Here is a 21,550-nt window from a genome sequence, read left to right as displayed (position 1 = left end):
AACAACAGTGAGTTAAGTAGTGGAGAGAATTATGTGGGACTCATCTAAAATGAGTTTAAAGTGTATTTGGATGTTAAGATGAGTTTAATACTTTTTATGGAAAATTAAAAAATGTTGTGGGTTCCACGTATAAAGATGTTTTAAATTGAAAAAGATTGTGAGTCCCACATGTAAGAAAGTTTTGAGTTAGGAAGAGTTTAATAATTTGAGAGTTGGATGTTTGAATGTTAGACTCAACTTAAAATTAAACTGAACTCAAATTAGCTCAGCTGAGTTTGAGAACCAAACGCAGCCTTAGACTTTTTGGTAAACAAGCTGTGTTGTCTCAAAATTCCCAAAACTACCCTCAAATGCTTCAAATGATTGATGAGGTTTATGCTATACACCAATATGTCATAAAAAAGCTAATACAAACTTTCACAAAAAAAAAAAAGTTAGAAAACCTCATTTATCAGTCCTTGAAAAGTGGCAGGAACATTAGTGAGCCCAAAAGGCATCACGAAAAATTCATAGTAACCCTCATGGGTCCTAAATGCTCTTTTTGGAACATCTTGGGCTCTCACTCTAATCTAATAGTAATCTAACCTCAGATCGAGTTTGGAAAATATCTTAACCCCACATAACTTATCCAATAGCTCATTTATCATGGGGATTATAAACTTGTGCTTAATAGTCTCTTGATTCATAGCCCTGTAATTGATACACATCCCCCCAACTCCCATAAGCCTTTTTTAACATTAACACAGGTGATGAAAAAAGACTTTGACTAGGCTTGATCACCCTAGATTGCAAAAGCTCCTACACTATCTTCTTTATCTCAGTTTTCTGGTAGTATGGGTACCTGTAGGGTCTAGGAGTGTAAACTCAAACCGAAAAATCGGAAAACCGGACCGGACCGGACCGGACCGAACCGGACCGGTTTTACCGGTTTTGAACCGGTCCGGTCCGGAACCGGTTTTTAAAACGTAAAAACTGGCCGGTTCCTGTTCCGGGATTTTTTGGACCAGACCGGACCGGACCGGTTGATTAAAAAAAATTAAAAAAAAATATTTTTATATATAAATTTTATACAAAATATTTTATATATATTAAATATTAATATATATAAGTTTTATATATAATGTATAATTATAAATTTTTATGTGAAATTTTATATATAACATATATATTCATATATGAAATAATTTCTTATTATAATTTATAAATTATTACATAAAATGTTAATACTAAATCACTAAAAGTTTATAACTAATACTAATATATAACTTATAACTATACCAATAGTCTAATATTAATACTATTATATAGTCTAATATATTAATAAAAATATAAAACAGTTTTTTTTAAATCAATTTTTTTTTTTTATAAACAAATTTTTAATGACAAATTGTGAAATTTACATTTTAAAAAAAATGAAAAACCGGACCAGACCGGACCGGAAACTGGTAAAACCGGAAGTACCGGTTTAGGAGGGTAAACGGTGCGTAATCGGTTTTGAAAAATACAAAACCGGTACATACTGGTTCGGTCCTAAATTTTATCCAAAACCGGACCGGTTACACCCCTAATAGGGCCTTACTAAGGTGCAGTGTGTTCCCTCCTTAAGAATAATCTGATGATCAGAAGCTCTTGAAGGTGATAACACAGTAGGCTCCTCAAATACACTCTTGAACTCCTTAAGTAACCCCACCCCTTCTTGCTAATTACTACCAATATGCTCTTCCTTTTCCTTAGGCATGAATTGCAACAACCAACCCCTTTTTTTTTTCCACAGAAGATGGTTTAAAAAAAGTATTGTCATCCTCTACAGAGGTGTCATCAGTGCAAAACCCTGCAATAGAGTCTTTCTCCCCACTAACTCAAACTCCATTGTCATTTTCAAGAAATCCCAAATAATGAATCCAAGTGTTCTCAACCACCAGATTCCAATAACCATATCACATCCACCCAATATTAATACTTGAAAGGAAATAAGGAGTTTATTTCTTTGAACCTTAAGATTGATTTTCTCACATTTACTCCTACACAATAAATGCGAGAAAATTGCTAAGCTACAAGTGAACCACTAGCCACCTTCACTTGCAGCTTAGCAGTTTCCTCAATTTCTAGCCTTGCCACTTGTGCAATTCTAAGGGATCTAAGTTGTTATATGTACTCCTTAAATCCACCAAGATTACCACAGACTGTACTCCAATCACCCCCCCCCCCCCAACAACCTCATTGTATTAGCACTCAGATATCGGAAATTACATATATGAAAATTTCTAAGATCTCTTCATGTGTTTTAGTCGATCCTTCCCTATGTATGTCTTCATCAACTATACTGTCCTAAGTTAACTCATCATGTTATGCATTATATTCCACTTGCAAGAGATAAGACTCTTGAATTCTTGCAAACATGACTTGGATTCCACTTCTTTTTACAATGGTAACACAATCTGCTCCTTATTTTATCATCCATTAGTGAGGAAAAAATCTTCATGTTCTGAACGCTACTCTTCTAAAACTTGCTTCCCACTTCATTACTAGTCTCAAAAGTTTGATTATCACTAACAACCATTGTTGTCCTCAATGCCTTCCTCGAGCTCGAAATGTACTCTTCTTGAATCTTGGCCAAACCAAATACTAAGTTAATGGGATTGAGCATCCTTATTGGCAATCAGATCTCATCCTTAAGCCCACTAAAAAAGCAACTCAACTTATAATTTTCTAAAAGTCCTTTCAATCTATTAGAAAGGCTCTCGAATTGGGCTTTGTAAGCAATCACTGTGAATGTATGCTTAAGCCAAGTTAAGGCTTCCATGGGGTTATCATAAGCCATTGGGCCAAACTTGATTTGCAAGGCTTTTACAAATAACTCCCACCCAGTGGATTGACCCCCATATGCCGCATCTTGGTACCAAACCAAGGCCTGACCCTCCATGTGATACGAGACCACCAACAACCTCTGATTCAGAGGTTTTTGATGAAACTCAAAGTATTGAGTTACCTTAAAAATACACCTTGTCAGATTACTCCCACCGAAATGGAGAAATTCTAGACGCACCCATTTAGACAAAAAATTCCATCTTCTTGGACTATTAACCATGGTTCTTGAGTTACTTCCCCAGAAAGAATAACATGGTGGTGTTCAATTAAAGTTCGGATCATATCATGCATATCATGTATAGGGTCTAACCTGTCTGTAAGAGTTTGAGTTGTTTGTTGTTGGCCATCAAGTCAGTGGCAGAACAAGAAACTCTACTTTCCCCCCGGGGGGGGGGGCATATTTATCTACACCTATACACCTATGCCTATGTGTATGTATATATTATACACTTTGTTATTTATAATTATAAGAAAATACATTATAGACGTAATTTAATTTCATATTCCTTCAATTTCTAAGAAATATTTTTTGGATAGTATATTTTATAACTCATATTTTCAAGTTTTTAGATTTTCAGTGTTTATATTCTTGATATTTTTTTATATACGTAGTCATTATTATATTTTGGATGCAAAAATTATGAACTTTAAGAAAATATAGAAACTATTTTTTCTTACTTTTAAGAAGAGTCAAGAATTTTAGATGGGATTAGAAGATAATCTTCATACTTTTAAAAGATTTTAAGAAGTTTTTAAATTTTTTGAGATCAATATTATTTTTTAAATTTTATTTGAATTTAAATAATAATTTTTTTCAAGGCAAGGGTTGCCATGGCCCCCCCTCTAGCCTCAACGTGGTTCCACCACAGCATCAAGTTGTCTCTGTATGTGGCCTCTTGCTGCTACCGGTTGTTCTTCTGGTGTACCTTCGACCGCATCCCTTCCGCCATGAGAGGATCAATCTTTACGATACCAATTGTTATGGGTAACTTGAAAGTGAAGACAAAGCAAGAACAAGACTTGAGTTTTATTGAATCAAGAAAGTCGATTTAGTTCGATAAAATCCAAGCTTCCCCTCGTTTACATTCACAATCAACTTCAAGATACCTTCCATCATCCCTCTCACCCTTTACTTATACAACATGAGAATTACAAGAATTAAACGCTGCATTTTAACGATCTAAAGACAATGCACCGTTTCATTAAATAATTTTTGTTGCTGAAAACAATGATTTTTGCAGAGTTTTATCAGTCTTTGAAGTTGAGGATACAACAAGAGCTTTTAGTGCAAAGTTCAAGACCACAATAATTCTATGGATTCTAAATGTATTTATGATTTATCTGATTTCTTCTTGCTATCTAAAGCTCGTACTGATACAGCCATTCTTCTTATTACACAGTAAAATGAAATTGAACATCTTAGAAGAAGATTGTCACTGCTCATAAAAATAGCAAAATCCTTGCGGATTTGATGAAAGCATCATAGAAAGCCTTCTCAATTCCCTTCATTAAGTGTACCCGACTCTCTCAAAAAGGAAAAATAAATCATAATGTACCTGACGAAACACTTGAGAAAAACCCTATCAATTGCTGAGGGGCTAATCAAACAGCTTCCCTCGTGCTAACATGGTGACAATTTATGATTCCTTCTTTTTAACTTGGTACGGGTATTTCTGGTATATTGAAATGCTACAAAGCACCAGTGGCAGAGCCACAAGACAGAAAAATGAAGGCGGTTTCCCTTCAAAAACGAACTGCAGCAAAGCCGTGGCAATAAGTGCAGAAACAATGACAAACCCCTGCAATCATGTTTGGAATGCTTTCTACAGTTAGCAGCATTTATATAATGGTAAATAGTTTTCTAGATAAGTGAAAGTTGAGAAGAATCCAAGAATAGTTTAAGAAAGAAGCAACTATCCTCCCAGTTAATTCCCACAGACATTTATACTGATTAGATAGATCTGTGTACCAACTATATCAGTCACTGTATCTCAATCCTTACATCAAGGATCCAGTAGTCCTAGTCCCAAAAGAAGTATTCAACAGTATAATTTCCTAGCCTCGTGTTACATTGAAATAATAGAGCTATGCCAATAAATTCAGCTGCCAACAACACAGCAGATCCGGGGTAACTTGGCGTTTCTATTCGGTCAATATGAATCAGGTGGATCCCATACAGGATGTATGAGTAAGGTGATTAATTTAGGAGAAACGTCTCACTCTTTTCTTTTCTTTTTCCTTCCTTTCTTTGTTTTTTTTTTCCGCTTTTTTTCACTTAACCAGTCTACTCGTGATAAAATTATAGAAAGCTAAAGATGTGCATGAGCAATCTAAATCCGTACTTTTCTTATCATTGCAGGTTCCATGCTGAACATTATTTACTTTTATGGAATCAGACTTGCCTTTCTAACACCTCCGGCATGGCTTGTAACTAGCCCAACAAGAATTCCACCGAAGGCATTGGATAGAACTGGTATCTGAAATAAAACAAAACAATTAAATCGGTTTGAAGTTGATGCACATCAATAATATCTAATAGCAACTGCAGTGTCAAAAGGAAAATCATCATTTGTTTGGCTAGATATAATTCACATCAGTATCTATATCTATACCGATTCAAGGGCATTGTATCTCTTTGGGTCTCTTTTGTTGTTGTGTTGGGGGTGGGGGGATAATTTGGTGCCTTGTAAAAACAATAAAACCTCTGAATCCCATACCATTTTCTGTTAGCCATCACCCTGAAGACTCAACAATTCCCCAAAAGGAGTTTCAAACTTCTACCCTCTTTGACTTGGATCCACACAATGCCCACACCACATCATTGAATATCTTGGGCATTGGTGCCTCTTTCCTTAATGAACTTAAATTAGTAAACAACAACAAAAATCCCTTCAAGATCATGTTTCTTGATGCACTTTCTTGAAATTTCTAACTACCTACTGCTGCTGCCAAAAATTTTCATAAATCGTAAGAATTGCCGATTTTCACAATCAATTAACAGAAAATTACGACTTTAGGTCTGATCTAAACACTACAAGCATAACTATCTGATGTTGATGGTTATACAGATATTGAGAGGGGATGATAATTGAAAAGAATGGAAATATAAATTTTTCTGCCTCAAATGATAGCTATAAGCAAGAGCGTAACAGTTTATGATGTAACTCTTTTTGGGTCCTACAAACTATTTAGATGGTTACGGTACTTCTTCACTGAGTGGCCGATACTTTTACTACCAGCAATAGAAAGGCCAGATCATACTTATAGATCGGTTGGCAATGCTTTCTACAACAGCAAGATGATCATTACCAAAGTGAGAGGAGTCCAACCATATAAGAATCCGTGCCGTCTGATAGCTTCTCCATCTGGAGACTTAGAGGTACTAATCAACAAGCACAGGCTTCCAACAAAAGACATTTCTACAGTCATCAAGTATGATGAGTGTTTCTTAACCTGTGATAAAAGGACAATTTAATTACAGGGAAATTGAAGAGACTATGGAATTACTTACTGTAATTAAAGAAAAATAAATGCTTTGCTAACCTGAGAAGCCCATTGACATAAAGCAGAAGCCAGTCCTGAGAGTAAAGAAGCAACCAATACAGGAATGATTCCATAAAATAATATTTGATCAGAGCTACCACTTCTAGATCCTTTCCTAGAGCCTTCACCTATGCTTAGGAGAACAGCTGCAACTATCAACAAGAATAGGGCCCCAATTTGTTGAATTGATTGCTTCTGCCTGCAAATGGTGTTCCCAAAAAATTGGCTTAAAGTTATCGTCATGCACAACCTCGAATTTTGCATCACTAGCTTATCCAAACACATTATCCTTAATTTTCAGGTCAGAGTTGCCAGCATGCTTTTTTTAATCCATTTTGTAATAGAATAAAAAATCATTTCTAACGTGGCTTGTCTCTCAAATAGTTGATGTAATGGAAAAATGAAAGTGCCTCTAGAAGATAATTTTTCATTTTTGTGGATCGGAAATAAAAATGTGTACAATAGAACTTCAAATGTAAACATTCCCTTCAAAGAACAAGCAAAAAACTCCATCAACATTGGACCATCGTGCTATTGAATTTATATCTCCCCTATATGTTGCTAATGAAAGGCATAGTCATTGAAGGAAAGTCAAAAAATTACTTTTACCATAGAACCATTAAGAAAACACTCTCATCTCTACAGGATACTCATGAAATAAATAAAATCATAGCTGAAGAATTCTTACACAATCAACAAATGTGTCTATAGGCTACTACTGTACATTATTTACATCAATATTATATCGATTATTTTGCACCTTTCTGTAAAATATGACCCCATAATAGTAAAGTGGGCAGTGAGTATTTAACAACAGACTGTGATTTACAAGTTCTGCTAAAGTCTTTTGATTAAATGCAGCATTGCAAGAGAGCATCAGCCAAAATGAACATAAACACTATTTTAGTCTTCGGCTTCTACTAATAATATTTCATAGAAGTTTTTATGCTTTGACATGAAGACCAACCGACAGAGGTACCATTGCAAGAGATGCCAACATGGAACATAAACACTATTTTAGTCTCCGGCTTCTACTAATAATATTTCATAGAAGTCTTTATGCTTTGACATGAAGACCAACCGACAGAGTTACCATTGCAAGAGATGCCAACATGGAACATACCTCAAAATCAAGTATGTAAACAAAGCAGTGAAAATTATTTTTGTCTGGTTCAGTATTGAGAAGGTGAGTGAATCAAGATTCTTGTAAGAAATCTGCAGTAGACTATTTTGCAGTGCATATATTGCAGCAGGAAGTCCTGATGCAGTCAACGCACCAACCAAAGTCCACTCATTGTAAACTTTCTCTAAACTGCCATCTTTTGCCATGACAATTAAGGCACATATTACCTAAAAAATATATTAATACATGTATCTTTGTCAGGGAATTAGAAAAAATAACAAAAATAATAATTCAAATGGAATCAGAACAGAGAGGAAGAAGAAACACTACCTTTGCTATCTCGCACATCAAAACAGATGATGTCACAATAACTTCTTTTCTGCAGAAAATTGCATATGAGAAAATGGCTTGCACCTCATATGTTCACATATGAACAACCACTTCTTTATGACGTGAAGTGACTAAATTGAGCAGAAAGGACTCAATTTCTCAGAAGCACTAAACCTTTGCACAGCAAGGTGAGGAATCAACTAGTCCATAATCCTATTAATGTAAAACTGTAACACAGGTACTTCTTTGCAAGTGATAATTACAAAAATTACTCACTGACAAAAACAAAATGATAAAATCTTGTGCTGATTTTAAAAAGTGGCTTTCTTGACCATAAGAAAGAGAACTGCACGATAATTAATAGATATCACAGGTGTTAGCATCCTACAACAGTACATATCTGAAAACATGAACTTCGAAGAAGAACCAAATTAGACTATGCTAACGTCTTTTGACAAAATGGCACCGGGGAAGGTCACACATTCAATCCAATCCCTCAAAGGTGCGTGAGTTATTAAAAGAACAAATTAGAATATGAGCATGAATAGCGGAAAGTGTGCAGCAATGGAAAAGGAATCAAACATATCATGAATAGAAACTCTAGGGTCCTTATTACATAGCAAGTTATACAGAAAACTTCCACAAGCTTAAGAACAGTCTTGAAGAAAAAAAAAAAAAACATACCCTTTCAAGGCTTCCAACAGTCACTTCAATATTTTTAATTGAACCACCGAATCACCTCTCAACTCCTTGCTAATCTTATCCATCCAAAACTACGCCAAAAGCTCAAATCCCTGCATAACTCATATGTTTAGCTTAGTTTCTTTTTCTTTCATTTGGAATCAATTTTGGCCCCAAGAAGGGGGATGAGGGTATTTTAATAGATGAGGGTGATTTTAATTAGTGACTTCCACTTCCTGAGGCATGGCTCTGAGCCAATTTCGCTACCGCTTTGTAGCAGCCACCACTCCAGACCCCACTCTTCTCATATTCTCGCTGTACCAAGGTGAATATTTCCAAAATAATGGAACGCAAGCATTAATAATCTATGATGATGTTAGTATCGCCGCGGTGGTTCATTGATGGGTTATCATACTTAAATCTTGCCAAACCATATGAAACTATATCAGATTTAAACAACTTTTTGGTGTCATACGAACTCAATTACGCCACTGTTGTAAGCATACTATCGTCAAATCATCTGTTAAGACTCTCAACTAACTAAATCAGTTTCCAAACCCAAATCAAATCTTGCGTTATTATCTTGAAGAAATGAAAAGCGACTAAAATCAAGGAGATTTCTCCAATATAGAAACCACATAGCCACTTCCTAAACCCTAAAACGAAGCCTAAAACTATTATTTTAAACAAACCCAAAATTCAAAGGATCTACTCCCACTAATTGCCTACAATTCAAACAGCAATAAAGAGTGAACAGCCAATAAACCACCCGAGAAATTGTGAGACGTCCATTTACTAAATGGAAGCATATTGATAATTGTCTCGAATTGGAGGAAGAAATGAGTGGAGGTACCCGATGAAGCGCTTGGAGATCAAAGGCTGAGCTCCATATTGCAGGGTGAGCAGGGCCGAGTAGAGCCAGACCCTCGCGTTCGTTTTCTTGGAGCTCCATTGGGAGGCCTTGGGCTTGACCGCCGCCATCATTGGCGACACCGTGACTATCGGTGCTCTTTTATACTTTAAATGGCGGTCCGGTCGCTGATGATTCTTTTTTGGTTTTTTCGTCTTTTGCCTTTTATGAAAAGAAAGGAATACAGGATAGTCGGTCTTTCTGTTAACACCGCGCACAAACGGCGTCGTCTAAGGTAAACGACAACAATTGCTTGTTGTGTTGTTTTTCCTTACTACCAGAAAACAATGGATATGTGCACTATTTCATCCCCCCCCCCCCCTTCCCCTTCTCTTCTTTAAAAAAAATCCTTTTTTAATGCACGAATTTAAACCATGTAATCCATGACATGAATGTTAAACCAATAATCTCAAAACTCTCATTTTCCTACTTAGTAAAAACGAATTTTGTTGACGTAGTGTTTAGCGTAATATCATTAACGTTATTAATATTGTGTTTTGTACGTCTTTAGATTAGGTTTCAAGAATTTGGATCTTTAAAGTTGGGCCTGCAAAAATGAAGAAGAAAACAGTTGGGAGAGTGCAACCTTGGAGCCGGGTAGTCTTTGATGTCAAAATCAGTAGAATATTTTAAAAGTTTGTAAATAATGAGAGAGTCTAGAGGTCAGAGAGTTAGAACTTTTTTGTATTTGAAAATTGTTATTTATACCAGGAATCTAGGGAGACAGATTGTGCCGGCCCCTAGAGTTTATATCCTTTTTACTGTTCTTTTTGTTAGAATCATTTAATGCGACGTGCCTCTATGATGACGTCATTAATGTGACATGTAGTTTGGGTAGTGGTGTCATTAATTCGACGTGATTCCTCGATTTGCCTTACTCTACTGGTGTTTTTGGTGGTCAGTCGATGTCACTTTGTTAGAGAATTGAAGGTTCTCTTTGCTTCCCACTTGTTCATGTGGAGAGGTACTCAAGGGCTAAACATTGTTCAAGAGATCTTCAGAACAATGAGTCTCATCCCCTGCAGTATACTCCCATATAGGGGTTGCGTCCTGGGGAGTCTACTTGAGGGTCGGGCTGAGAGGCCTTTTTATTCTGGGGCTGAGCATTATTTTTTTTATTTTCTTAATTGCTCCTCACAAGCCCACTAAAAAGTAAGAAAAACCCTTACAAACGCAATTACTCAGCATCCTCTTTAGAAAAAATGAGTGTGGACTAATTTTTTGGTCACAAAATTTAATTTATTTTCTTCTTTATACTGTACTATTTATTAGAGAACTCCACATGTATCTTAATCCTTTATTACTCAACACAATAGCTTGCAAAAAATAGCACACTTTCGTTCACATTTAATGGTAATAAATCAAGGTTCATGATTAATCTAATTTTCAAAATTAATTATAATTTCGAAATAATAGTCCATGGCTTGATGATAATTAAATTACCCCCTATAATGATTCTACATTGTTATTGGATTGTTGTGCCTGTGCTATCGATGCCATGAACGTGGTCCAACTTTTTTAGCTTATCTTTCATCACGTCAGGCTTACCTTTCGTCCGCTCACTCCCTTTTTATTCTCTTGGTCAGCTGGCAATTGGCACGATTCTTGGTCACTCCGATGGGTCTTCAAATCTGCCAAGGGTCCGCCAATGACAGTGGTACTACCCTTACCCACGCGGGTCGAGATTAAAGGGCAAAAAAAAAAAAAAAACCGACCAATCATATGCTGAGTTTGACTTGGCCTTGTAAAAATGATAATGTTAGGCTTATCATCTTTCTACTGTCTTTTTATTATTTTATAGTGTATTTAGATTTTTAATTTTTTTAAATATATTTTACTTTTGAAGGAGCAGTCATAGTTGACAGACCTAAAACCCTAATATATTATCCTTATATTTTTTTTTATTACTGTTTTATTATTTAATTTTTATTTATTTATTTAGTTATTATAATTTAGATTAAAAATTTCATAATATGATCTTATTGTATAATTTAAAAGAAAATAAATTCAATCAATAATATAATCATATAATTTAATTAAAAATATAATTTATTTTTAATTAAATATATGATTATGTTGATTGATTAAATTTATTTTCTGTTAAATTATATAAGAAAACCATGCTCTAAAATTTTTAATTTAGATTTAAAGAGTAAAGGAGAAAAAAATAACTTAAAGAATGTGTAAAGTATCACATATACCCTTTGTACTAACTTGGGAAAAAAAAGAATCTTTTGGAATCTTTTGAAAACTGACCAGAATCAACGGCCTGGATCACCATCATTATATATAATTATAGCATAATATAACGTAGTCCACCCCCCTCCCTTCCCAAATTTCTTCTGTCTCGTGCTCAGACTCACAGAGAGAGAGAGAGAGAGAGCCGCCAACCATGTGTGGAATACTAGCGGTCTTTGGCTGCACCGACAACTCTCAGGCGAAGCGCTCCCGGATCATTGAACTGTCTCGGAGGTTTGTCTCTTTTTTGTTTTTGGTATTTCTTTGCGAAATTTTATTTATTTTCTGATGCGTATGATTTTGGTCTGGCTGAAAATGTACGCCATTTTCATGTTTGATTCTATTGATTAGGAGTCCCAGTGTTTTGAGCCGTAATTGATTTTGTTGGTTCAGAGTCAGACTGTGTAAATACTAAATAGAACTAACCTTTGTCTATGGCATTGCAATCGTTTCTTGGGGAATGCACGCCATGGCCACCCGAATGTAGCCGACGTTTGCTAATTCAAACCACCGTTTCTATCAACGCATGTGATTTTTAGCCATCGGTTTACACTACACTGCTGCTCGTTCTAATGCCAAATGATTATTGATGCTTATCACTTGTGGTAAAAGGAAAATTATAAAAAAAAAAAAAAGGTTTTGGCTGCTATTGTTTTTCAGTTTAACAGTTTCTGGACTTTGCTTGGAAGAAACACGGGCTGAACAGTTTTGTTTTGCAACTATTGTATAATATTAAAGTTGTCTTATAAAGATGCAATTTTTTTCTAATTTATGATAAATACTTTTGTAATTTGTATGTGGTAAGTATGCAGTTTTCTTTTGCTACATATATGATAGAATAAAATGCCTAATAAAATTATTTGAAAGTGTAGGTTGCGTCATAGAGGTCCTGATTGGAGTGGCTTGCACTGTCATGAGGATTGTTATCTGGCTCATCAACGATTAGCTATTGTGGATCCTACTTCAGGAGATCAGCCACTTTACAACGAAGACAAGACAGTAATTGTCACGGTATTCTTTAAGCAATGTTATATATTTTGTGAATGGGTAGAATCATATTTCTGTGATATAGTTTAAGCTTTTATTCTCTTCAAATGGATCCAGGGTTTAACCGGTTAAAAGACATGTTGCGTTTGCACTGTTTTTGGGGTTCCTTGTCATTGAAAAAGTAGTAATTCGTCTTTCATATAGAGTTGGTCGAAACCTATACTTAGTTTTCAGAGCCTCATTTTAGAGTTTGGAACTTTGTTCGTAGGTTAATGGTGAGATATATAACCACAAACAATTAAGAGAGAAGCTGAAGTCTCATCAATTCCGAACTGGAAGTGACTGTGAAGTGATTGCCCATCTTGTAAGTAATTGAGAACTTGTTGAGATCTTGTGTCCTTACTACTTGGCCATCTTGTAAGCAATCGAGAACTTAGCTACTTATCTTTTTCAGTATGAAGAGTATGGGGAAAGTTTTGTGGATATGTTGGATGGCATGTTCTCTTTTGTTCTTCTTGACACCCGGGACAAAAGTTTTATTGCAGCGCGTGATGCTATTGGCATTACCCCACTTTACATCGGCTGGGGTCTTGATGGTATGTAACTTCATCCCGATATTAGAAATGCTCTTTTTTCTTGTATGATCTGGGTTTACACATTGTGAATTATTGGAGTTTTTGCTATCATACATCAGTGTCCTTTTTCTATTTATTTATTTATTTTATTTGTTTCAATACCTTTACATGTAAGGAAATTGAAAAAAAATTAACGAGTATCATTCTAGAAACTCATTCAAATATTGTATCTTTGTTTATAAAGCTGGTATGATGAAGCATATTGATCTTGCTTGCCTCCCAATCTTAAGGTGCTTAAAGATTTATTATTTGTTGTTTAGTTTGATTGCTGGTACATACATGCTTATCAGAAAAAACCAGATGTCAGCATGGTTGCGTGCCAAATTCCAATGCTCATTTGTTCTCCTCTAGCCAATGCCAATTGTATAAGATCTCTTGTATGTTTGTCTCTCTAGTGTATTTATTGTCATTCCATTTATAATTTACTTCTTCTGGTGACACCTTGTCAATTTTAAAAGACTTGACTTTGTTAACATCACCAAGGGATAGAGAGAATTTTTTTTTTTATTCATCTACTACTTCTAATGACATTTGTTCCTGTTCTTAATCGACTTGATTTAGTGTAATTGATGCTGACTTTTTTTGATACGTTGTCTAGAGCTTGCCATTTAATTTTTATATATATTTTAAGGAATACACACTTGAAATAATGTATTGCTTTTTTCTTTTTAGGTTCAGTATGGTTTGCTTCAGAAATGAAGGCATTGAGCGATGATTGTGAAAGATTTATGTCTTTTCTTCCTGGGCATATATATTCTAGCAAACAGGGTACGCTGTTAATGAATGTAAAACTATTTCTTCCTTGTTTTTTAATTATATATGAAGTGTTGGGAATTCCCAAATTTAATGGAGGTCTTTATTTTCTGGGTTGGTTCTAAATTCTCAAGTCTGTTTAAGATTGATAAGGCAAATATCTTCAGGTCCAGATTTTCATGTTGATGATTTTATTAATTTCTTTAATGGAATTTTCTGAGAGATTATTCAAGAAAAACAAATATTTATGTTATGAACAGTAAAAATATTACATTTTTTCCAGTATAAGCTTTTATGTAACTATCTGATTTTTTTTATTCCTTAAAATTTCTCATTTCACCTCGATAGAGATTGAGCTAAGGGCAGAAAGAGATAATTATGTTTTAGTTTCCCATGGGGAACTCAAATCATCAGACAATTTTTTCAATAAGTAATTAATCTTTATTGATAAGTGCAAAGGTGCAACACAAGTCATCACTCAAAATTAGGCAATGCTTTTAAATGATTTATGGTTATGTATACTGTACTTTGTCCTTTTCGTTTTCTTTTTCTGAAAAAAATTACTTTTTGATTTTGTATGGATAAATGTTGGAAATTATATCCTTTATATAAGTTCATCAGATGTTTGGATGATTTGCTTATTATATAGGCCATGAAATGTTTGCAGGAGGGCTTAGAAGATGGTATAACCCACCATGGTATTCAGAGAGCATACCATCAACTAGATATGATCCCATACTTCTACGTGAGAGCTTTGAGAAGGCACGCTCTGAACTTGTGCCTGTTAGAGCTCTAGTGCTTTTATTTGTGTTCTTCATCCTACTTAGCCTCTTATGCGAATATTGGGTGGGTTGGGTTGGATTCTTTCAAAAGGAGATGATTTGTTGAATGTTTATATGAATATATGTATGCAAGTACTTATGAAGAAATTATCTCGTTTATATGTATGTACGCATGTACATATGTATGCGTGTCAATTAACTGAAAATAAAGTTATGTAGCTCTAAACATTATTATACCAAGAAAACTTCATCCTGTAGTAGCTAATTTTTTTTTGTATTTCTTGCATGCAAATCCCGATTCTAGAATGTTTAATTGTATCTCTATTAAGCATGGGTGATGCCGGGTAGGGTGGTTGATTTGTTTGCAAGCTGGAATGGGATCTCAGGAACATCACAGATTGCAGCAATGTGGAAGATGGTTCCTATATGTATTCTCTGGTGTATTTGGAACGAACGTAATGAGAGACTTTTTGAGGATCATGAACGCTCTTTGGAAGAGTTTAGGAGCTTTTCCTGGAAGACTTTGTTTGTGTGGGCCATTGCTCTTGATTTGAATGGTCTTAGTTTTCATGATTTCCTTGTAACTGTTTCGAGTTCTTAAATAGGTGTATTCACATGTATACTTCTAGTGTACCTGGGCTATGCCTACCTTCATATCAATAAAATAACTTATTACTTATAAAAAAATAAAAATTGGAGAATCTGTACCAAGCAAGAGGTATAATAAGATATACAGAGGGGGGAAAAGGGAAATAGAATTTCCTTTGAGGTTAATTAAGTACTTGAATCTATATAAGCTTTAATTGTCAGAGAGTGGATGATTTATAAATCTCAAAGGAGAACACTTGAATCTTTCATATTTGTTTAAAATTTATTGTTTCTATCGATTAAAAAACAAACTGAGCAGCTTCTGGTTGGATAGTTCTCGTTTTTTTCGTTAAGTACTATGTAAGTTTGACATAACTTTTCTCCTGTTGATTTTGGATGTTGCTGATTTTCCATTTCAACCAGCGCCTGCACACCCCTGTTGTCATACTCAAGGAGTACCTAGTGTTTCTAACTTCATTCTTTGTTTTTCCCTCTCAAATTCATGAAGGCTGTGGTTAAGAGACTTATGACTGATGTACCATTTGGTGTACTTTTATCTGGAGGACTGGACTCCTCTCTTGTTGCTGCTGTGGCTGGCCGCTATATGGCAGAATCAGAAGCTGCTTGTCAGTGGGGATCACAATTGCACACGTTTTGTGTTGGTTTGAAGGTCCTAATCCTTCTCTCACGTTAGATAGCCATGTTTGGTCCTTCTGTTTTCTTTTCTTTGTTCTTTTTGCTCAAGGACGTGCATTGATGATTCTAGTTACACAAATTTTTAGGTGGGAAAAATAAAATGGAATGTTTTCAAGAGAACATTATGCTATTTTGTTATCTTGTATTTCAAACCTTTTTTTCTTTTTGGTAATGTATCCAGACTATGTTTGGCCAATCTCTTATTGTGATAGGCTGTAAAATAACCATCTAGGCAAATACGTACTAGCAAAATTAATGCTTAATCATTCTCAGCAGATTCTCATATACATGTCATATCTACAAAAGGTCTCATAGTGATGTTGATTTTATCTGATCCTGAGGCATGCCTTTACTCCAGGACATATTAGTGGTTTGTTTTTCATTGTTTGAACAGACTTGTAGCAGAGAGGTTTCTGGTCTGCCTAATTTGTACAAGTAATGAGGTGGCGTTGATGTTCTTTAAGTATATTACCTCTAAGAGCCACAGCTATAGATGTGAAACACTGATCTTATATAAAGGTATAGATATGAAATATTGATCTTATATATATAACAAAATAATACCTAATTTGTACAAGTAATGAGGTGGCATTGATGTTCTTTAAGCATATTACCTCTAAGAACCACAGCTGTAGATGTGAAACACGGATCTTGTATAAAGGTATAGATATGAAACATTGATCTTATGTATATATATAAAAAATTAGGTATCAAATAGATAAAGGTGGTTATTCTCTGGCTTTTGCCTGATGGTTTTCAAAATGTTTAGACCAAAAAACTGGTGTCTGGGTGCTTCTAGTGCTATCCACATAATATACCTGCGAAGAGAGTGTGAATTGGATTTGGTGTGTGACCTCTGTATAGGGCTTTGACACTGTAATTTGGAATAAAGTGAATTGACCTGGTTATTGATGCCTTGGTTGTTTGTCTCTCATGTGCAAAGTTTCGTGCTTCTGACACACAGAGTTACTAGCTTATTTGTTTTGTGCCACTTGGTTATTTTCCTGTAACTGAATTTTTATTATATTCATATTTCTGGACTATCTTCTATATATTTAAATGCTACTTTTGCCTATTCTGATATTCAGGGTTCTCCAGATCTGAAAGCTGCCAGGGAGGTGGCAGATTATCTTGGAACTCGTCATCATGAGTTTCACTTCACTGTTCAGGTAATCACTTGTGTTTTTCTCTGGAGAGGATTTGGATCTATTAGGTGCATCCAACCAATTAGCGACTTAAGTGCCTTTCTCTTTGGCATATCAGGAAGGCATAGATGCACTTGAGGAAGTCATTTACCATATTGAAACATATGATGTGACCACTGTCAGAGCCAGCACACCAATGTTTCTTATGTCTCGGAAAATTAAATCTTTGGGAGTGAAAATGGTTCTTTCTGGAGAAGGATCAGATGAAATTTTTGGAGGTTACTTGTACTTCCACAAGGCACCTAACAAGGAGGAGTTTCACCAAGAAACATGTCAAAAAGTATCACATTCTTTGTATCCCTTTCAGCTTTTTGTGGTGTATGATTGTGTTCAGGCAATATTTCTGGATTATATTGTACTAGCATGTTATCATTTCATGTTTTTTCATGGCTTCTATGATATTGCTACAGATTAAAGCTCTTCATCTGTATGACTGCCTGAGGGCCAATAAATCAACTTCAGCATGGGGTGTTGAGGCTCGTGTACCCTTCTTAGATAAAGAATTCATCAATGTGGCAATGAACATTGATCCTGAGTGGAAAATGGTATAATACGTACTGTCTCTGGCTCTACATTTTGTTCCCATTTTTCAACTGCTGAGCAGTTCATGTATACTTTGTCATCAGAGTTCAATAGCTGTTGTTTAAGGGTAGTGGTCACCTACCTACAAAACAAAATCAAAAGGGTATCTTTCACTACCATCTAATAGAAACCTACCTAATAGCAGCGTTTGCCATTGCCAATTATATCTTAAGAGCCAGTGCATGTTGTAACTTCCTATAATGTTTGATTTACCTGGGCTGCTTTTTGATGCCTTCTTTCCCACTCTTATGGGCCATTATGTTTGAACATGGATCAGGAGTTCCCTTCATTATGTGTCTGGGTTTTCTCAACTCCTATGTCTAAGATATATAATCGTATGTGGTGCTTGTTTCAGTATTGGCACCTGATGCATTGAATAGAGAATGGGAGGTCCCTAGACAATCTCTTAATCATGTTTATAGAACTGAGATTGCTTTGAACGAGCAAATGAATAAAAATTAATTGAAATATTTGTCCTGAAATTTTTTGATTTGAGCTTTTTCCTCTAAGGCCTCGTTTGTTTTCGCAGTTGAAATGAGATGAGTTAAGATTAAAGTTGAAAATTGAATAAAATATTGTTAGAATATATTTTTTTAATATTATTTTTGTTTTGGGATTTGAAAAAGTTGAATTGTTTATTTTATTTTGTGTGAGAATTTGAGAAAGTTGTAATGATTAGATTAGATGAGTTGAGAAGTTTTGAAAAAACAAACGAGGCCTAAGTGTCCACTTTTTCCACCTGTTAGTTACCTCCACATATATGCAATGACAGGTCAGGCCTGATCTTGGAAGAATAGAGAAGTGGATCCTACGCAATGCATTTGATGATGAACAGAACCCATATTTGCCAAAGGTGGGGGACACGGCGTGCTTGCCACATTTTCATCCATTGTGCCACTCAAGCCTAACACTGGCTACCTTTTTACATGTTTTGTTTGTTTTTTTTCCCTATCAGCGTTTTGTATGGTTTCTCACTTTTGACTTGAGAACCCTACTCATTTAATTTATGCATCCACGGAAGAACAGTTTAAAGTATTCTTCTTTTTTTGGTTATAGCACATATTGTACAGACAAAAGGAGCAGTTCAGTGATGGCGTTGGGTACAGTTGGATTGATGGCTTGAAGGATCATGCAAACGATCAAGTATGTACCATTTGAACTTCCGGGAATGGTGATATGACTTACATTTCTTCATCATGGCCAGCAGTTCTCCTTTTTGAACCAGAACTGTAGTCAACTTTGTTACGCCGTCCTGCTCAAGAAACAGAAGAGATACTTCTGCCTTGGTTACTGTGATTATTTCTCATTTTCCTTTGCTATTGGTCAGGTAACAGATGCAATGTTGACGCATGCAAGTTTTATTTACCCTGAAAATACACCTACGACAAAGGAAGCATATTACTACCGAGCTATCTTTGAGAAGTTCTTTCCTAAGGTGACCTTTCATGTTTTTAACGTATAAAGAATTGGGTAGATTTATTTGTTTGCTCCTGTTTAGCAATCAATATATTATGATATTTAATAGGTTAAGTTGTTTAGCTATGGAATGCACATGCTCTATCTTGAATCTTGATGGGAAATGTAAGGGTGGTTGTTCTAAATATCCGAATAATCATCTGCGCCGTCAATTAAATGTAACAACATTTATCTACTGGAGTGCTGCCTGCTGGCTTCTGTCTACATTTTTAATGTTTCGTTTCATTACAAATAATTATTTTTTATTTGCTGAACAGAATGCTGCTAGATCAACAGTTCCCGGAGGTCCAAGTGTGGCTTGCAGCACTGCAAAAGCTGTGGAATGGGATGCCTCGTGGTCAAAAAACCCTGACCCCTCTGGTCGTGCAGCACTTGGTGTTCATGCAGCTGCATACGAGGAAGGAGTGGATGCCAAGAATGCCAATACGATGAATGGTTCCCCACAAAAATTTCAGGGGTCTGTAGAGAAAACTACAGCAGTTGTTTGAAGTAGGACATCCTCGCATCTTAAATTTGTCACATAACCACCAGAAGAAATTTGTTCCTGATGAAAAAGGTACCCCAATTTCTTGGTTCCTCCTTTGTTCTTTCAAATATGCGACAAAACTAACCCTTTTTTGGGATTGTACTAACGGAGCGTTTTGCATGTTTATAAGACTATATGGTTCGATAAGATATTTTCTGGTATTGTGACAGACACAGGCTTGTGGCCCTTGGTTGATATCAATCCAGCTCTTAACGAACTGTTTATGTATTTTGTGAAGTTGATTTCACTGCTGTGTATTTCCTAGCTTCTTGTGTAGATTACTCTGAAGCGTAAAGAATTTCTTGTAGTACCTTTGAAATCTTGAATGGTCTAGAGAATGCTTGATTCGAGGAACAGACTAGGGGATAATTATTCCATAATTTATTAATTTGGTTACGTTTTATGATGCCTTTAAATACTGAATACATATGAGAGGAATATGTATTCTTGGGTAAGGATTGTAATATTTCTTAGTAAGGTTAAACGAGAAAAGGATATTAAACACTAGTGGGCAAGGGTGGGCTGGGGTGATCGGACCACCACCCCCAAAACCCCATTTTAGGAGCATTCTGAGTCAATCGGAGTCATCGGACCATTTACATAAATGGATTTTCGGGCTAGTCAGTCTCTCTCTGACCACTCCCACTCCCACCAATGACCATATAAGGTGGCTTTTGCCACCATGATGCCACGTGTGGTTCGACCTCCCTTGTTCTTTTCTGGCTACCCATTAATTCATCTTTTTTTATTCTAAAGGTTAAAAAATAAAATCAGTAATTTAAAAAAATTGTGGAATTGGGATAATTCCAAGAATTTTGATCTAATTTCAATGAGATATTTTGAAGTTTGAATTCTGTTGTTTACAAGCGAGTTTTTTCAAAATCGTTCATTGTGCCAACCATGGCATCTATGAAAATGATCAAAATACTGATACTTTTTGGTTATAATGATCAAAATGATACTCTTTATTGACACATTCAATACACCATTGATGTAAAACGCCTTTGCATCAACGAATGTTATAAGATTTCTACTAACAAATTGGTATGCGAACCTGTACTTATTATAGCATTACAATTATAAATACAATAATACAAAAACACTACTATTTTTATTGTAATTACTGCACAAAATTGGAATGCCAATTCTAAAATCTTGCCGCATTCTTCCGTGAACCAAACCAAACATGCCCTTGCCTTTCCTTTTTTCTAGGATTAGCATATCTACTTTGACAAATGCTTTCTTTATACTGAGATCTCATAAAAATAAAATTCACATACTTATGTGGTTTATTGTGGTACATTGAATTATAAAACTCGTTTTGCTATATAAAAAAATTTTAAAGTTTGATATTTTGCTAAATCAGTTTTGTAAACTTTATAAACCTAAATCTCTTTATAAACCTAACAATTTTCATCTATTTTTCATCTACTTCAAATCTAGCATTGGATGAACTTGCTCAGAGGTTGTATGGTATTTTTGCAAGAACAATTTGTGAACTGAGCTGCGAAGCCTCCCCTATCCCAACCCCCCCAAAAGAAGGAAAGAACATAAACCTTGTTATAAAGAAATACCATATGCTACATGGATGCTCACCTCTTAAGATACACTCTAGTCTCCAGATGTT

The 21,550-nt window shown here is 35.3% G+C and overlaps 2 protein-coding genes across 6 annotated transcripts; one reads left to right on the top strand and one right to left on the bottom strand.

Moving 5' to 3' along the window:
* Window positions 1-4,177: 4,177 nt before the first annotated feature.
* Window positions 4,178-9,602, bottom strand: LOC109001579 (UDP-N-acetylglucosamine transporter ROCK1). 3 transcript variants are annotated; one of them, XM_035694880.1, is made up of 8 exons: window positions 9,399-9,509; window positions 8,549-8,658; window positions 7,865-7,913; window positions 7,535-7,761; window positions 6,412-6,610; window positions 6,178-6,321; window positions 5,271-5,345; window positions 4,178-4,667 (listed from the first exon to the last, which is right to left on the bottom strand). In XM_035694880.1, the coding sequence occupies exons 3-8, from the start codon at window positions 7,880-7,882 to the stop codon at window positions 4,506-4,508; spliced, it is 825 nt and encodes a 274-aa protein (XP_035550773.1). In that variant the 5' UTR covers window positions 7,883-7,913; window positions 8,549-8,658; window positions 9,399-9,509; the 3' UTR covers window positions 4,178-4,505. The 3 variants fall into 3 exon arrangements, with proteins under 3 accessions (XP_035550773.1, XP_018834477.1, XP_035550772.1); XM_018978932.2 differs by lacking the exon at window positions 8,549-8,658 and having other exon boundaries at window positions 9,399-9,602; XM_035694879.1 differs by lacking the exon at window positions 8,549-8,658 and having other exon boundaries at window positions 4,554-4,667; window positions 5,211-5,345; window positions 9,399-9,602.
* A 2,176-nt stretch (window positions 9,603-11,778) lies between these two features.
* Window positions 11,779-20,303, top strand: LOC109001576 (asparagine synthetase [glutamine-hydrolyzing] 3). Of its 3 annotated transcripts, none has more exons than XR_004802609.1 (15): window positions 11,785-11,927; window positions 12,566-12,704; window positions 12,949-13,044; window positions 13,135-13,276; window positions 13,988-14,083; window positions 14,736-14,830; window positions 15,947-16,108; window positions 17,223-17,303; window positions 17,398-17,619; window positions 17,750-17,884; window positions 18,694-18,774; window positions 18,978-19,064; window positions 19,249-19,356; window positions 19,655-19,953; window positions 20,100-20,303. XR_004802609.1 is itself a non-coding variant. In XM_018978928.2 (14 exons), the coding sequence occupies exons 1-14, from the start codon at window positions 11,848-11,850 to the stop codon at window positions 19,883-19,885; spliced, it is 1,755 nt and encodes a 584-aa protein (XP_018834473.1). In that variant the 5' UTR covers window positions 11,779-11,847; the 3' UTR covers window positions 19,886-20,303. The 3 variants fall into 3 exon arrangements, 1 of the variants encoding a protein (XP_018834473.1); XR_001997893.2 differs by having other exon boundaries at window positions 20,094-20,303; XM_018978928.2 differs by having other exon boundaries at window positions 11,779-11,927; window positions 19,655-20,303.
* Window positions 20,304-21,550: the final 1,247 nt, after the last annotated feature.

The sequence above is a fragment of the Juglans regia genome, chromosome 10, assembly GCF_001411555.2.
Source record: "Juglans regia cultivar Chandler chromosome 10, Walnut 2.0, whole genome shotgun sequence".
Lineage (NCBI taxonomy): Eukaryota > Viridiplantae > Streptophyta > Magnoliopsida > Fagales > Juglandaceae > Juglans > Juglans regia.
Note: the sequence above shows the minus strand (reverse complement) of the source record. Positions and strands in the feature narration are given on the sequence as shown.

Coding starts and splice junctions, on each gene's coding strand:
- LOC109001579 (XM_018978932.2), bottom strand. CDS start 9,529: ATGATGGCGGCGGTCAAGCCCAAGGCCTCCCAATGGAGCTCCAAGAAA. Junction 5,346..6,177: donor GTTGGACTCCTCTCACTTTG/GTAATGATCATC, acceptor GTTTTATTTCAG/ATACCAGTTCTATCCAATGC. Junction 4,668..5,270: donor ATGCCGGAGGTGTTAGAAAG/GCAAGTCTGATT, acceptor ACATGATTGCAG/GGGTTTGTCATTGTTTCTGC.
- LOC109001576 (XM_018978928.2), top strand. CDS start 11,848: ATGTGTGGAATACTAGCGGTCTTTGGCTGCACCGACAACTCTCAGGCG. Junction 13,277..13,987: donor CATCGGCTGGGGTCTTGATG/GTATGTAACTTC, acceptor TTTTCTTTTTAG/GTTCAGTATGGTTTGCTTCA. Junction 14,831..15,946: donor TACGTGAGAGCTTTGAGAAG/GCACGCTCTGAA, acceptor AAATTCATGAAG/GCTGTGGTTAAGAGACTTAT.